Source organism: Haemaphysalis longicornis, unplaced genomic scaffold (genome assembly GCF_048455015.1).
Source record: "Haemaphysalis longicornis isolate Haplotype H1 unplaced genomic scaffold, Haemaphysalis longicornis Haplotype H1 scaffold_8, whole genome shotgun sequence".
NCBI classification, from domain to species: Eukaryota; Metazoa; Arthropoda; class Arachnida; order Ixodida; family Ixodidae; genus Haemaphysalis; species Haemaphysalis longicornis.
In genome coordinates this window covers 49953992-49970676 of record NW_027526445.1, presented here as the reverse complement: position 1 = coordinate 49970676, position 16685 = coordinate 49953992, and the positions used below count along the sequence as shown (strand labels likewise).

Genomic DNA, 16685 nt, shown 5'->3' with positions numbered 1-16685 from the left:
GGGACCGCTAGCTTAAAGCAAATTATTAACTTAACCTTCCAGGGAATGAGGCGGCATATGCCGCTGCCCGCGAATTAACTACCCGGGCATTCCCGAAGGCAGAGAAGACCCACCGGAATTCCTCCATCACCTCCCAGTCCCGAAACGTTACACAGACATCTTGTACCACTACCGTCGAAATCGCCTCGTCTACCCTCCTCGTCATCCATCTCTCAACACCAACGACGCACGCCCTTGGCGACGACTATAAACCCAGACATACTACAACACAACTCTACACACCATGAACGTCTGAACGTCAGCCGGTCAACTGGCCGACCGACCATGGCCGTTGGAGCCATGGGAGTACGGCCGTATACGGCCAAAAGGCCGACCTTTGGACACGGACCGAACACGGCTGCCGGAATAAGGCCGTACAGAAAATCACCGCCAAAGCACACCGGCTTGATTTAGGCCGAACAGTCCTGTGCTGCCTGGGACCTTGGATTAATAAGTGAAACGCGCATGTGTTTCTCTCAGCACGTGGGGCGGAGAAACAGGAAAAATGCGAGTGGGGTGAAAAACGGCAAAGCTTGGCCTTGTTATGCAGCTTATTCCGCATGAAATTGAGAATCCGAACACAGATGCTCTTCACTCTCAAAATGAAAGCGTAACTCAGCTTTCCTCTATTTAGCCAGTCGCAATACATTCACCCCTCCTAGCACACCAACCCATGGGCTTCATTCTGTAGTAATTAGTGAGACTAACCATTCCAGAAGACTTTGGCGTTGTGACATCGCGCATGGGAAGAATCTCTCATATAAGACTACTGATATCACTTGGGTCAGTCCAATGACAAAACACACTTTCGTGCGTTGACTGTTCCAAACTTGACACAAGGTAATGGGCCTAAAGAATGTCGATATGCGCAAAGATGCTGGAAAACACATTTATACGTGCCTGCAAACATTACTGGTCTTGCTTTAAATTTTGAAGTGCACAAGAGGAGTAGGCGAAAGTGAAAGCACGCACACATGCGACTGACAACAAGAAATATTTTAAGACTGTTTTTGTTTTCACGTGAAGAAGTTCGTGCCACGATTAACGGGACAACGCTTAAAAACTCAAATACACAACAAAAGGTGCCGAACTTCGAGACTTCATTTTACCAAACCATGCTGTACTATACACCGCTGTAGCGAAAGCGAAAACCTTTCTCCTCACACATGAATTCCCCCGCAGCATAGCGTTGTGCGGTCGGACCGATTCTATCACACTTTTCATCCCGTGAGCTTCGCAAGAGCAAAAACAAGTTGCATAGTTCAGTCCGATGATTCTGACGTTTCGAACGCCGCCGCGCGCACATGCGTCAGTAGGTCTACTCACAGGCTCGCATTCACAACAAAGACCCCGCGCCTGTTTGATTCACAAGGTGAGTTCTTATCCCAAGTGTCCGAAAAGGCACAACACTATAACGCACGACAACGTAAGTCACGCAAACGCAATGGTAGATCACGTGTGCGTAACCCCTTTGAGATTGAAAACATGTTTCAGCTCGGTTTGTTCTTCAGTTATCAATAAAGCTTTTTCTAGTATTCTATACACATATCGCATCAACGTGAACCCGCCTACGCGGCTTTGGTGGGCAATGCAAAAAATCCTCAAAGTTGTCGAGGAATTGTCAGCAATACAGAAATAAGGGAAGGACAAACGCGGTGGCTTGTGCGTAGACTGCTCAGATTGAAAACCCCTTTCCACTCTGTCTGCACAAACGTTTCATTAGAGCTATCTATACAATTCTATACAGATACCGCAAAAACATGAACCCGCATACGCGCTTTTAGCTAGTACAACAAAAAATCTTCAAACTGCCAGCTGTACACGAATGGCAGGAAGTACAAAAAGCGCCTTGTGCGTAAAATGCTGAGATCAAAAACGCGTTTCCGTTCGGTCTACACTTCAGTTTCACCAAAACTATTTATAGACTTCTATACACATATCGCATCAACATCAGCCCGCACACGCGGTGGTTTTAGCGACGAGAAATCTTTGAGATTGTCCATTGTACTGTAGGAACGGTGGGCATTGGCTCTCAGTCGATGTCGGCTGCCGTGGACCTGGAGGGCACCCTGGTGTCCGTCATCAATGTCTCCTGGTACCTGGAGATGATTAGGCGCTTCTTGCGCATCGGAGAGAGTGGTACCACGGAGAGCGAGATCGCAGGCTTTCCGCAGTTGAGCAAGCGGTCCACCTGAGACCTGGACATGCCTTCCACCGAGGCCCCGTTGATCTCCACCAGCACGTCGCCCGGAAAGATCTTTTTGTCGCTGGCGCTGGCCACGTCTGCGTACTGAGAGAACCGAAACACATTGCAACTGCGATGGGCGTTCAAGCCGTATGACGATTGATTGATTGATTGATTGATTGATTGATTGATTGATTGATTGATTGATTGATTGATTGATTGATTGATTGTGAGGTTTAACGTGCCGACGCTACACAGGCGATGAGGTACGCCGTAGTGGAGGGCTCTGGGTTAATTCAGACCAGCTGGGAATCTGTAACGTGCACCGAAATCTCGAGCACACGGGCGTTTCGCTTTTCGCCTCTCATAAAAGTGGCCGCCGCTGCCGGGAGTACCTGGTTTAACCCAATACCACGATTTCTAAACAAGCTATCGCTCGAAACTTTCACACTATCACGGACGCGTATGTGTACTTCTAGTACGTGTTCGTTAAGCCGTGTAAGCAGGGATGTCCTATTTTTCGTTCGAAACAGAAAAACTTTATATCTCCGATCTGCCATTCGACCGTCATACGACAGAATCCTGGTACAAATGGTTGATCACAGCTGCCTATTGATGCCGATAACTACAAGCTAAGCGAAACGCTGAGCCGTTATGTGACAAATCAGGAACGTCAGTTCTACAGTCCAGCTTTTGTTCACAACGAGGTATTTTCTTCACGTTCCAAAGCCATAAGTTCAGAGGTTCGAGTATAGCCGGAGATTTTTGTCATGGTTCGTCACTGAACATAGTACAATTAAGTCCAATATTCCACTATACCGTGGTGGTTGGGTTTCCCATCGAGGCATTATGTAGTTGTTGATTTGATTGTGGGGTTTCACGCGTCGAAGCTACGCCTGGTCTACGAGGTACGCGCCGTAGGGGAGGGCTTCCAATTAGTTTTTACCACCTCGGGACCTTGCCCTGCACGAAAACATTGACACACATGCGTTTTTTCTTTTCGCGACGATGAGAAAACCAGCCACTGTTTTCGGGGTCGGCTCAGCCAAACAACGCCTTAGCCACTGCGCCACTGCGGTGGGTGGTGGTGTTGTTGTGGTAGCGGTTCTTGTTGTCAGAGTTAATTTTTTTGTGGTTGTTGTTGTTGTTGCAGCTGCTGCTACCCTTGTTGTGGTTGTTGTTGTTTAAAGTAGTTAACCATCAGGAAGGCTGAAAACAAAGCCGGCTTCTGCTAGGGTTTACCAGAATCACGAAGCACTTGACCCCGGTCTTGTACTTGTCGTCGGACACATCGACGTCGATGATGCCAACGCCATACGGCTTGGCGCCGAAGCATCCGAGGGCTGGCGCGTTGATGACGGCGGTCTCCCGGGTCAAACCACGCATGATGCTCAGCATGTCGCGGCGGCTGGTCAGCAGTCGGTACGGGCTTACGGCCATCACCGACAGCACCATCTGGTCACCAGCGGCGGTGATCATCTTCTTGATCCGAGGAAGAGTGGCGCCTGCTACGGGAATGCCGTTTACGTGCAGGATGAAGTCCAGAGGTAGCACCTTGGACAGGTCAGCCGGAGTTCCCTTAGTCACCACCTGGGAAAAGAAAGGACCGACAGCGCTCTTCGCAAAGCCACTGCCACCTCCTCCTCTTTCAGGAATGGCCAGAATTCTGCCGGGCCGACCATGTTCCGGCGACCGGTGCGCCATCGTGAGGGCATATCCTGGGTACTGCGGGGCGAGCAGACGACGCCGCAGTCCCACGCTGTTTCTCCGTGCCGTGCGTGGATACCAAACATCCAAGCGGCATCGAAAATCGGTAAGTGTCATTTATTCGGTATATCGGCAGCAAAAGGTCTAACGGTGCGTTAAGGAAAACGCTCAAAGCGTCCGAGAGCCGTCAGGTTTGCCCATAAATTCCGTTCCCCATCCGCTAAGCCGGCGCGCACCAATCTACACGCGCTTTGTCCTCACGGGGGTTGCCTGTGAGGCTGCGTTTCGCCATGCCAGCAGGACGCCCGACTTTTCATCACTGAGTGGTGTTTATTTTCGTAATTCTGTGCAGGTTGCCGTGATTGTCTTTACCTGGCGATGTACAAAAGCTACTCGTCCGGGCGTCATTACGCCGTTGTCGGCTGCACCAACAATCAGCGAATCAGCGTTATTGCAAAGTGCTCAAGAAGCGCACCCTGACAAAAGAAGTGCGCGCATGTGCAGAGTCTATTCACTGCACAAATTTCCTGCGTCCCTTGAGTGCGCCGCGAATGGGTTGCGCGTTGAATCGGATACAATTAGAATCCAGCAAACTTGCGAGGTTAAGTACGGTCGTACGTTGTTTTTGGACGTGCTGTTCATTCACCCGCATGCCCAATCCTCATCGCACGTTTCTGTTCTCTGGAGCTATCTTCTGTTCATCTCATCGACGGGAAGCCGACGAAAATCAACCCGATACTCACGCTGCAGCTCGGGTACGCGAAAAAGTTGAGCCGAAAGCGAAGTAGGTCCGTCGCGGGGGCAGAGCACGCCCGGTGGTATCGGAATATAGCTGTCCGCGGTTCCCACCCGCCGCAGAAACACAGAAGTCCTTTTAAGCAAGCAAACGGCCGTGCAATCTTGGTGTATTTAATAAGCTGCCTCTGTTTTGTCAGCACAAAATGGTGTTGTGCGTTGGCAAACATTGTTAAAACATATTTTATATTTATAAGCCTGTAACTGTATGACCTGCACAGCTACAACGAATATTTTAGTGCCAGGTTTAACAATCAACTCCGTATGACGTATGAGAGCACGTATTAAATGACAACGCGTTCTACCACACTGGCAGCAGCTAGCCATGCTTACAAATTTGCACTACCGCTCGCGAGATAGGAAGCATTCGCTCAATGCGCTAACCCACTGACTTCTGAGGGTACGTAGGAGGCATCTTTGCCGACACGACCGGGTGTGCTCCGCCGCCGCGACGCTCCTATTTCGCTTTCGGCTGAACTTTTTCGCAAACACCCGAGCTGCAGCATAGCTGTCGGGTCACCTTCCCATCGATAAAATGAACAGAACATACCTTTAGAGAACAGAAGGGGTGAGCATGATGTTTAATAAACAGCTACTCCAAAAGCAGCGTACGAACGTACGTACTCTCGCAAATTTTGCAAGGTTCGAAGTCTCTCCGATTCAGCCTGACGACCCATTCGCGGCTAAGGCCCCTTTTGCGGTGGCACTCAAGGAACACAGGATATCTGTGCACCGAACTCCTCCCCACATGGAGACACTTTGGTCGGGTGTGTGCTCATGCAAGAGACACACGTTTCTTGCATGAGCACTTTGCGCTTACGCTGATTGTTGCTGCAGCCAACAATGGCGTAATGACGTCCGGACGAGTAGCTTCTGTATATCGCCAAGTAAAGGCAATGACGAGAACCTGCCCAGAATTGAGAAAATAAACATAAAATGGGAATAAAACGTGGGGCGTCCTGCTGGCACGGCGAAAAGTAGCCTCACAGGCAACCCCGTCAGGACAAAGCGCTGGTGGGGTGGTGCACGCCGGCTTAGCGGGTTGGGAAAGGAATTTATGGGCAAACCTGACAGCTCTTGGGTGCTTTGAACGTTTTCCTTAAAGCACTGTCGCCTACCTATTTTCGATGCCGCTTGGACGACTGATCTCCCCGCACGGCACGGAGCAACAGTGTGTGACTGCGGCGTCGTCTTCTCGCTCCGGAGTCACCTAGAAATGCCCGCATGGTGGCGCATCGACTGTTAAAAAATGGCGGCGCCCAGTGCGCGATGGAAATCCTCGAGATCTGCCTATAAGAGCGCCACTGAAATCCCCCTAGCGGCCCGTTTCGAAACCAGCCGCGGGAGTCTCCTGCCCGCTCTCTACTGTCACCGCTGCTTTTGGGGCACGTTAAAGACAGATTCATTGTTTGCATGCGTTCAAAACACATATGAACATGGAGCAGTCAGTTTGTTCTCAAATGTGGTGTATTTAAGAGCCTATAAACGCTTCTGACGCGAACTTAGTGAGGTACATTCGGTCTGCATGAGCGCCAGGTGTGTGTCACCGACCAATGTCACGACGCCGGCATAGCTGATTGTAATTCCACTTCCCTGAAAATTACTAACAGTGTATCCGTAAGCAGCATTTCCTCAGATGGCCATGCAGTGCCTATACAGCATGATGTAAATTAGTTTTGTGCGCTTATATAATCTAGCGGAGCACTCATACCTGACAGCACGCCAGTTACGCTCGCTAATTTAATACCTGGGATATTGATTCCTACCCTGCACAAGCAATGTGGCATAAATTTCACGAACATTCTGCGAAAGAAGTACGGTGGATATACAAAATTATACCTGAGATCCGCAACCGACAAATAATTCAATGCTGGGTCGTCGTGTTCTGAGGTGAGCGCTTGCAAACATTCATCATCTGTGCATATATCTTCACTGAGCAGCGCCTCGGCGGCCTCATCGAGTAAGTCGCGTCCGCTAATGCTCCTTCGAAACACCACCATATGATGCAGGAAGCCCAAATGATGCAGAAACTAGCCCAAACTTAAATCAGATGACCGTACAATATACCAAATTCTTCCAACGAAACCTTTCATAGAGAGAGAAAAAAGCTAACAGAAAGGCCGAGAGGTTATCCAAGCTTAGAGCCCGGATTGCTACACGGCACTGGGAACTGCTGCCCTTTACTTCCCAAATGCGTCCGCCGAGTGATCAGCTATTCATTGAAGTCGAAAAACAAAAGGTAATTGAACGCGCAACTTGTGTGTGTGATTACTAGAACATTAATTCCCCCTGATTTTGTTCCGCATTTGGACATAAAGATAGTTAATCGTCACCCCGCTGCGAAATAGCAGTGCATTTCCCATCTAGTGGAGTCTGGCGAACCCTACCTGGCTGAAGTTTAAATGGACGTCTTTAGCATTTCCGATGCTGCACTGGTTTTTTTTTTTTCGGTCCCGTACGAGCTATTCTGTTTCTTCACTACTTGGAGTCCATTTAATATTCCGTGGCTTCATTACCTCCCCGTCGTTCTCCCTACAAGGCATGAGTGGGTGCACATTTCAAGACGCAGAGCCTTGCACTATGCCTAATTTTTGCGTGGTTTATAGTTTTTAAAAAGCACAAGTGGTTGTCATACAGTGGGATAATCACATCCCCCAGACAGATTTTTCTACGACGTATATATTTGAAATGAAGCCGCATTCGTTGTACGCTCTGCAAGGCGGAACGGACCGCTCACTGTGCCAGTATTCCGTTTAAGCGAGTCTACAATAGAATTCACTTGTACCTGACCTACTCGGACGTCACAGTGGTCATGCGCTGCTGCCGTTGCCGACGCCCGTAACAGCGGTCAGGAAACGCGCAGAACTGCATTCTCGGATAGCTTTAGTTGGCGTTCGAGCATTCTCCCAAGCCACAGCTGCGTTTTTAGGTGCCCTAAACGTACTATTTTCTTACAGACATGACCACAACAAGTTGTTCAAGGCGCAGAAACGCAAAAACAAGCGAAAGAGACGCAAAACATAGCATGAACCCGTATCAGCCCACAGCGCTCCTCCCGAAGACGCCGCGGAGAAGCGGTGGCAGGCGGCGCAGCCATAGCGAAGATCGAAGCGTATAGGGCTTCTGCAATGTGTTAAGACGTCGGACTCCAAGAACTTAAACAGGCTGAAGACTTTTTCTGGACTTGAATTAATGCGTGCAGGGTGGAAAGAGCGAACTACAGCAGTAAATTACCTTTCCAGTGTAGTCGACCGTCTAGTGTAAGCTTAAACTGCCTACGGCTCTTTGAGACAGCGGAATCTTGGCAAATATTCCTGATGTTCTCTCGGGAAGTTCGAACATTTTTTTAGGGAAATTCCCCTCCCATTAATTATTTCTGTGCCGCTTCGTGGCCCGTGGCAGTATAGGTGATAGCTCGTAAGTCGGCGCCTATAGAGTCATACACAGCTGTGTAAGATTTCTTTGTGCACAGAAAGAGATGAGTTTGAGAAAAATTGTTCGCAAGGAAACAAGGTGCGGCTGCAGTCCAGCTGGGATATCTAAGACGTTTTTAAATTGTTTTTCGTGTCCCTACTTATGATAATCAGAACAACGGCACTTTTATAATCAAAAACAGTTTTGTTTTTAGCAGCCTGTCTTATATTCGTTGCATTACATGACGTATACCCAGGCACTGCCGCCTTTGCTGTGTTTGATGCTTTTAACGACGTTCATCCGGCTATCCTGTCCTTGTGCGCCCAATCTAACACTGCGTGATTATATCATTTATGTATGTCTACCTACAATACAATGGTGTTCCCGGCAGCAGCTCTACGGAGATGCACGCCGCATTTTCCAGTGGTTCTGAAGTAAGTCCTTACAAGTGTGCGTTCGAAAAGCAAAATATGCGGTGTCCCCCTTCATTCCCGTCTTGTCCTCTCTTTATCGTAATTCATGAACTCGTAACAAATTACTCATGCAATTGAAATCACGTTAAAGGGGCCACAAAAACAAAAATCTAGGTTTCGGCTGAGCAAAGGCAATCGCCTAAACTTTCAAAGTGAAATCTAAGGTACGTATCTTGTATGGTCGAGTAAATGTTGCATGGTTAATAAATCTTGTGATCACCGACAAAAGGTTTATTTACAACTTAAAAACGATGTTTCGGCTTCCATACCGAAGCCTTATTCCTTCATTGTAAACAATTCTGGTGAACAAGGCTTCCGTAGGGAAGCCGACACGTCCTTTTTACCTTTTTAAATAAACCTTTGGTCGGCGATCACAACTTTTTCAACTATGCAACTTTGAAAGTCTGCGAAGCTAGTGAGATTTTATTATTTCAGGATAAAAACGTTTCCATCAAGCGGCTGAGTGTCGGCCAGTGGAGCGGGAATAGAGGTCACGTGAGAGGATATCCTCCGACCTTGTCGCGGTCGTTCGGAGACACCACCTTTTCAAGTGCGTGTGTCCCTTGGTGAAGGAACTATGGTTATGACCAGCAATATGACTACAGCTACCGGCAAAAAAAAAAAAAAAAGAAGTGAATTCGCTCACATCCACGTAAGTGAAGAAGCCATCTTCTCCCTTGACCCGCTGCATGGAGAAACCGAACCCCCAGAACTTGTATTTCTTCTTGCGGTAGAGCATCAGGTCCACTTTCTCGGTTACGCCGGTGTCCCGGGATTCCACGCCTGAGTGGCACAAATTTTAGTTCACTCTTAAAGTGCACCACATATAAATACACTCGAGGCTAATAATAATATGCGTATGACTCCAAAGAAATATAAAGTGGAAATGTCGCACACATCTTAAAGAGCAAAGGCAATAGCTCCGAAGTGGAAAAAAGTTTCGAAGAGACACCTACGACTGATCATGTGTTGCAATGTGACCGACTTACATTTCATTAGGGCGACGATGAAAGTATTGCAACTTTATTCAAATATTATTAACCTGTTGGTAGACATAGCACGGACGAAAGTTTATGCCTGTTTATGCATGTTTTACAATCACTTCTGGCGTCGACAGTACATCGCAGTGTAGAGAGCACCGATCGAAGTACCGTTTATTCTAATTATATTCGAGGTCAATCTGGCGCTACTGTCTAGGCGAGCCGCGCTTCAGCGAACGTTCCGTCACGTACCGGAGAGGCACGTGCGACTTGTCCTTGGCATCCCTCACGAACAGGCAGAAAAATTGCCCGTGGATCTAACAAAGGACCAGTTTTATTGTAAAATATTATTTAAATGTGGTGAATTACTATAAAAATGTAGTTTTGAAATTTATTTGCCAAGAATTATTTAGAAGCCCTATGCTGGACGAACAAGAAAACAAGTAGTTCATTCATGGAAAAAAAAGAAAAACAATTTTTTCCTCCGTGTATACATTGTTCATTTTGGCTTCAAGAGAAATAAAACAAGCCTCGTAGCTAGCCAAGTCAAGTAGGCAATGAAGGTCGCTCGCTGCTATGGCGGCTCCCACGACGGCACGCGACTGCAGCGACAGATTTCCCACTAATATATATAAGTATGAACCTGTATGTTACCATCTCACGTGTTTGTTCTGTTAGCGCCGTCTTATCGCTGGGAAATGAGTGAGAGGCGTGTCCGATCGCCCTAGATAGCACTATTTATACGCTTTACCATAAGCGCGATTTCTTGTTTGTGAAATTTGCACGCACTGGTTATTCTGTACGCATTAGTACGTGCGCATGTCTGTAAATATGTTCTCCAAAACGAAAGCCACAGTGCATTAACTAGGTCTGCCTTGTGTCAGCTGTGACCAAGTACCAGCTTCGGTGCAGAAAATGGGCGTTCGACTTGCATTCCACATGCCCCTGGTTCGAATCCTAAACAACAAAAATATAATTCCTTTCAATTCTCTCATTGCATCTCCGGCCATTTTAGGCCCACATTTTCATCACACTGGTGTCCGGTATTTAAAGCATGTATTGGTATCCGGGTTTTTTTTTTTTTTGCTGCTGCAATTGCCGTTTGTTTTTTGTGCTTTATCGTAATTGTTGCTGATTTTATTGTTTGTTTTCGGTGCTACCGCTGCTATTGTTTTTCTATTTTCATCGTCCCTGTTGGCTTTTTATGTTTTGTCGTTGTTCTTGTTGATATACGCTGTTTCCATTGTTATTGTTGCCGTACTTGTCGTCGTCGGCTTTGTTGTCGTTGTCGTCGCCGCTGTAGTTGCTATTCTTTTAATTTCAGTCTTAAACTTTCTTCTTTATCGGTGTTATCGGTTATCGGTGTGTTATCGGTTATCGGTGTGTCGTCTCTTTTTTCATTAACGTCAAAAGCCCGACGGGTATCGCTACCAGACTGTCTACCAGACCCTACTCCCCCCTATCGTGAGCCCCACGTCCACGAGGTGGGAGTTCCCAAATCCCCTCCTCTTGCATATCGGCTAGTCCCTTACCATTATTCAGTACAGCATCTTGATACCACTACTTGCACAACGTGGGTTAGATGACACACGTATAATTCTCCGAGTATTGCAGTAATGTGTCCAACAGGATCAAAGGAGGGATGGTGATTAGACAGACGGAAAGGGGGCTTGTTTTGTGCACTAGTTTTCCCTTTAAGAATTGACGAATTCTGCGCGTCAGTTATACATACTTCAGATGTCGTTCGCTTCTCGGGAAAAAGGGCATAAACCGACGCAGAGAAGCACAGAGCGACGCAATCTTTCCTGGTTTTACACGCACGTGACCAAGAGCGATTTGCCAGTCTCTGATCTCTGCTTTTACTTGCGCGCTGCCCGGTGTGACTGGAAATTAGATAATAATGCTTGAATATGTAGTCACTTCTTCCGAAGAGCTGCCCAAGCAATCTGATTTAAGATGTAAAATATTTGCGACACAAAACCTGTATCCCACGCATATGTTGTGCTGAACAACTTCACGTGCGATCAATAACTGTCAAGTGTACCGGAGTTAGCGAGTACCTCGAATTGGAGTAATTTGCCGAAGTTAGTACTAAATTATAATTCGTTCTTGCAGGACACGTGTTACGCCCATGCCTATAGAATCGATTGGATCTCAAAATTACAGCCGTACCTTAGATAATCCTTTCCTTTATAGAGTTCCGAAGTTCGCATGTAGAGAACGTGTTTCTATCAGCACGAAGTTCGCATGTAGTTCGCATCAGCACGAACTTCGCATCAGCACGACGTTCGCATGTAGAGAACGTGTTTCTATCAACAAATATAGCAACTGTTTTGTGAGACGTGCCGTTTTCCTGTGTAAAATTGTGCGTGATCTCTCTCCCCCTCCCCCCCCCCCACCCCCCCACGTCTTCGCCTTACTCCAGTGCACAGACGACCGACGTCAGGGTGTCTTAAACAAAATGGTTTGATTCTGCTTGGCACAGTTCTTATCCTGACATTTTTGCACAAGTACGTTTTCAAAAGACTTTTCAGTTGAAGTTCTTACTTCTGCGTTTCCAGCAGTGCTTTCCTAGTACATGCTCCAAATGAGCTGTGGAGCCTGCGCTATATTCTTCGTCCTTGCTTCTGGGTTGAACAGTGCTTCGGCATCCCGCTCTTTATAATTTGTGTTATTTTTTTACGACATGGTATGCCAGCGGTCCATGGGTGACTGTTGTTGCGTTGTATTGAATCAATATCAATATCGATTCGTTCCCCGAAATGTATTTGGAGGGGTTGAAGGGCTATAAAGCGGGCTCAACAGCTTGACTAGGCCGGAAAACAATTGCATGGTATTAGGAAAAAACACTACGAAGAAAGTTGCATAATTTTCGTTAAGCACGTCAAACATGGCATACCGAATACAGCATTAAACTTGCACTCTGTTAATCACACAGTGTACTACAAAATGAGGTAACGGAATCGCGCATGTAGATTGCAAAATGATATTTTGCCTTAAACGATAGTTGGTGACACTTTCAGTACAAAAGAATCACTGCGAAAATTCACATCCCCTGAGGAAAAAATGTCGTGCGCATCCCACTTTCGATAACGAGATCAATTCAGCCTTAACTTTCTACGTTATAAATCCATGTTCTTTGATTAGCAAACTTATGGGCATGACATAAATATGATGTACAAGCAAGATCTTGTTTCTAAGTGTATTGATCCTTCAATTTCCTAGGTGAAATGAGGAAGCAGTGCCTCTGGGGTTCCCGTCTCGGGATCGGCGATAAAAAAAGTCCTGCGTTGTTCAATTGTCACTCGTCACAAAGCAAAAATTGTTTTTTTTTTTACAGGTGGTGGGTCTTTTAGGGCAATTAGTCAATTTCTCCCTGGTGTATCGGTGGCTAAAGCCCCACATAAGTCAACTAGCTGGTTGCTTTCTGCCGCCTCATCGTCTATGACACGGTCGGACAAACCTGAAATTATTGATCAGGTACGCTTAGTGTTGCATCCTTTTTTCCACTTTACAGGAGGTTTTAGAGCTTAAAGACAGGTATTTGGTGTATTTGCAGGTAGGTTCTTTCCGTCCCGTGTGTTTCTGCTGCGCTACATTTGATCACTATGAATTACCAACTAGCCCAGTCTACAGCTTTACTTAGTTGCAGGTAGATGCCACTGCACATCACTTAAGTGTGGTTACAGTATCGCAACATCTGTAAAATGTTAACAGTACTAAACTGTCCCTACGTAACGCCAGAGTCATTGTTGAAAACCATAAATTATTCAAGACTACCTTTATCTCCGTAGTACTCACCAAATGTCAGCTTAAAAACATTTCAGCAAAATCACCCGAATTTCAATACGCCAGTCTCTTTGCAAAGTTGCTGCCGCGATTTCAATAAATATGAATTGGCGGGCACCAGGGCGGCGTAGCTTATGCACTACCATCTTAGTACGCTCATAAGGAGAAAAAAATGCGACCAAGGAAGTTAGAAGATACATCAGTTGCACTCACTGCTCAAGGCTCCACTTCTGCTCATGGTCAGCGGAGAGTTTGCCTGGTAGTCAATGGCCGTTGAAGTCTGCTCGGTGCTCTCCATAAACGACTCAGGTACAGTGATTGATGCCTTGCGCCCCCTCACCTACAAAGGCAAGGCTTATTAACTACTCACTTGATACTTCTAGGCTACGTGTTACCCCAAAAAGAAGCCCTAACGTTTTTATCGCGTATCTTACTCTCACCTGCAGATAAGGGTATCAGAGTAGATGGTCGTAAGAACTGCCAATTCTTTTCCCCACAAAGAGTCAATGAACCAACCTTTACCTTAACAAAACAGCGCCACAGAAACAAAGACTTAAGCTGAGGCACACAGGACGAGCGCTGACTTCCAACCGAACATTTATTACAGAAACAAGCCAAATTTATACACACGCATGCACACACCTACGATGAAACATTCGACCCGATAGGTAATCTATATCAAATGTGCAGGAAACATGACATTCAAAACAGACCCCAATATGATTATCCGCCCCCCCCCCCCCCCCCCGCACTCAGCACGTGCGTGTACATTGAGATGGCAAGCTAGATGAATCACCAACTCGCCCAATACTACACTCTGCTTAACCTTGACGTTATGTGGTATTTCCCCAGTATAAGAATTAGCACGCTCCTGTGGCTGCGTCTTAATTATTGCTTGTTCTCTTCCCTCCATACTGTATATTCAATGAAAAGTATACCATTGTATGACTATGGTGTTCCGCTAATATCAGAAACACAAGCCACCTGGGCGTATACAATTTTTTCTAAGGACACCGGTAAGGGGCAACTGATACGACAGGTATATAGAAAAAAACGCAGCGGTAGACCGATGTACAGTAAGAAAGATTATGTGCGATATAGCCGATATGAATAGTCATTGCTCTCCCCGCCAATCTTGACTGAATAAGCTTTTCAGCAGCCTCTACATACCTCCCACCCAAAATGGAAGTGGGCAGTCACACCCCCTGTGGATGCCCCAGTGTAAAGAACCTGCTTGATACCGGCTGCTTGAGGCCTGCAGGGGCATCTCGTATATTCAAGGTGACGGCAGTGGCGACACCGCGGACCCCGAGCCCATGTGGGTTGGACCCACCCACGCCCAGGCTCTGCATGGCTGAGCCGCGTCCGGGGAAAAGGGCATTCTGGTGGCTGAGCCAAAGCCGCGGTTGTTTTGGACCTTCACAGCCCCCCGGTAGCGGCAACACGCCACTTTGGCCCCCACTTCTCTCACACGGTGCCCCCGGTCTGACCCGCCCGGGGGAAATCAGCTAGTCGCCTTTTCCTGTCTCCCTCTGAGCTCGTTTACCTTCCTGTCTTCTTTGCTACCCCTGTCCTGCCATCTCTTTTCTTCATTTCCACACTTTTACAGGCGGTAAGGGTTAACCCTGGGTAGGAATCAACCTTGAGTACTTAAACAGGGTTATAGCAGCTGTGTATGGCTAACGCGAATCTAGTGCGTCCCAGGTTGGGCTCGGTGGTGGGCGGCCAGCACAACTGCTGAACTGATTTCACTTGTTATGGAAACAAGATACTCTACATCCCATGATTGTCCTCCAAAAAGTGGGACCCAACGAAGAAGTCCAGAAGTTTTTCACTCGAAAAAAGCCAAAAATTTTCCGCAAGTTCCACGTCATGCACTGTGAAAAAGAAGGCATGTTAATGAGACGACTGTCACGGTTTATGGTAGCCAAAGTTCTTACGAATGAGCTAGGAAGTGGCTATAAAGTAAGCAAGTTGGGAAGCGGTGACCTTCTCCTAGAAGTCAAAGACGTAGATCAGTGTGCCAAGTTGACCAAAATAACCACTGTTGGTGCCACCCCTGTGAGCATCACTCCCCACCGATCTATGAACCCTAGAGGTGTTATCTCTTATGATGACTTTCTGAACTTGTCTGAGCAATAACTCCTGGAAGGGTTCGAGGACCAGAATGTTGTGAATGTTCAACGAATCAAAATGCATAGAGATGGGAAGGAAATTCCGACCATGCATGAAATCCTCACAATTTCTAGTCTGTCTGTCTAGGCAGGCTACGTTAAGATTCCAAGTGTCCGTTAAGAGTCCGTTCGTATATTCCAAACCCCCGATGGTGCTATAACTGCCAAAGATTTGGCCATGGTTTGTTAAGCTGCCGAGGCAAGGCAGCATGTCCCAAGTGTAGCCTTCCCGACCACTCATCTAACACGTGTCAAGCTCCACTTCACTGTGTAAACTGCAAAGGAGAGCCAGCCGCGTACTCGCGATCGTGCCCTCAATGGGAGAAAGAAAAGGAAATAATTGCTCTGAAGTATAAGGAAAACATTACTTTTCGGGAAGCACGACAGAGACTGTTCTTAACACACACTAGCTTTGCCGATGTAGCGCGAAGGGGGGCGGCGCTACACTCGGTTAGAGTTCCCCTTGGAAACCTCCCAGCGATGCCCCAAGGGACACCTCAAGCCCCCTCAGTGCCGGTGGCTAAGACCACTGCACATTCCACAAAGGAAGCGTCAAGGGCTGTCTGCGAATGCTAGGCCCTTTGCTGGCACTGCAGCGCCGGTTTCAGCTGAGAGGCACACTGCCTCAACCAGCCAGCCTAGCCCTGCTGTCGAGGTTTCGCAAGAAGCCATGGACACAACGCCAAGCTCTCTGGTGCGCAATAAGCCGAGAGGGCACGGCACTTCTCTTGACCGCACAAAAGTGAAGCCACCTTGGGTTCCCGCCCCTGAGAAGGTGTCTTGAAGTTAGGAGGGTGACAGCACGGTGCTTCCTTAATCTCTTTTAATTATCATATGCTGATAGCTGATAATATAGTCCAAGGCCTCTTGAAAAACTTGGATGATATATTTGAATTGGTGTCACAACACCAAACAAGTATTATCAGGAGACACACCTGAGGGCGAACCAAACAAACTTTTTAAAGAACTACTCTGTATTTAGGAAAGACAGGGATGGTTGCATGCACCCCTCTGGAGGAGTTGCCATTATCGTGCTAAAGTCGGTGCCATGCCAGTTCTTACCGCCACAGACCAGTTTAAGGCTGTAGCCATACGAGCCATTATCTTTAATAAACTGGTAACAGTATGC

General features: G+C 47.2%; 1 protein-coding gene across 1 annotated transcript in view; it reads right to left on the bottom strand.

Moving 5' to 3' along the window:
- Nucleotides 1-544: 544 nt before the first annotated feature.
- Nucleotides 545-16685, bottom strand: part of LOC144150216 (uncharacterized) — a 29638-nt gene continuing 13497 nt past the window's right edge. The window contains exons 6-9 of the mRNA XM_077682067.1: nt 13596-13722; nt 9260-9396; nt 3467-3814; nt 545-2329 (exon numbers count right to left, since the gene is read on the bottom strand). Coding sequence (XP_077538193.1) covers nt 2072-2329; nt 3467-3814; nt 9260-9396; nt 13596-13722 — 870 coding nt within the window. The 3' untranslated portion in view covers nt 545-2071. The remainder of the gene's footprint in view (nt 2330-3466; nt 3815-9259; nt 9397-13595; nt 13723-16685) is intronic.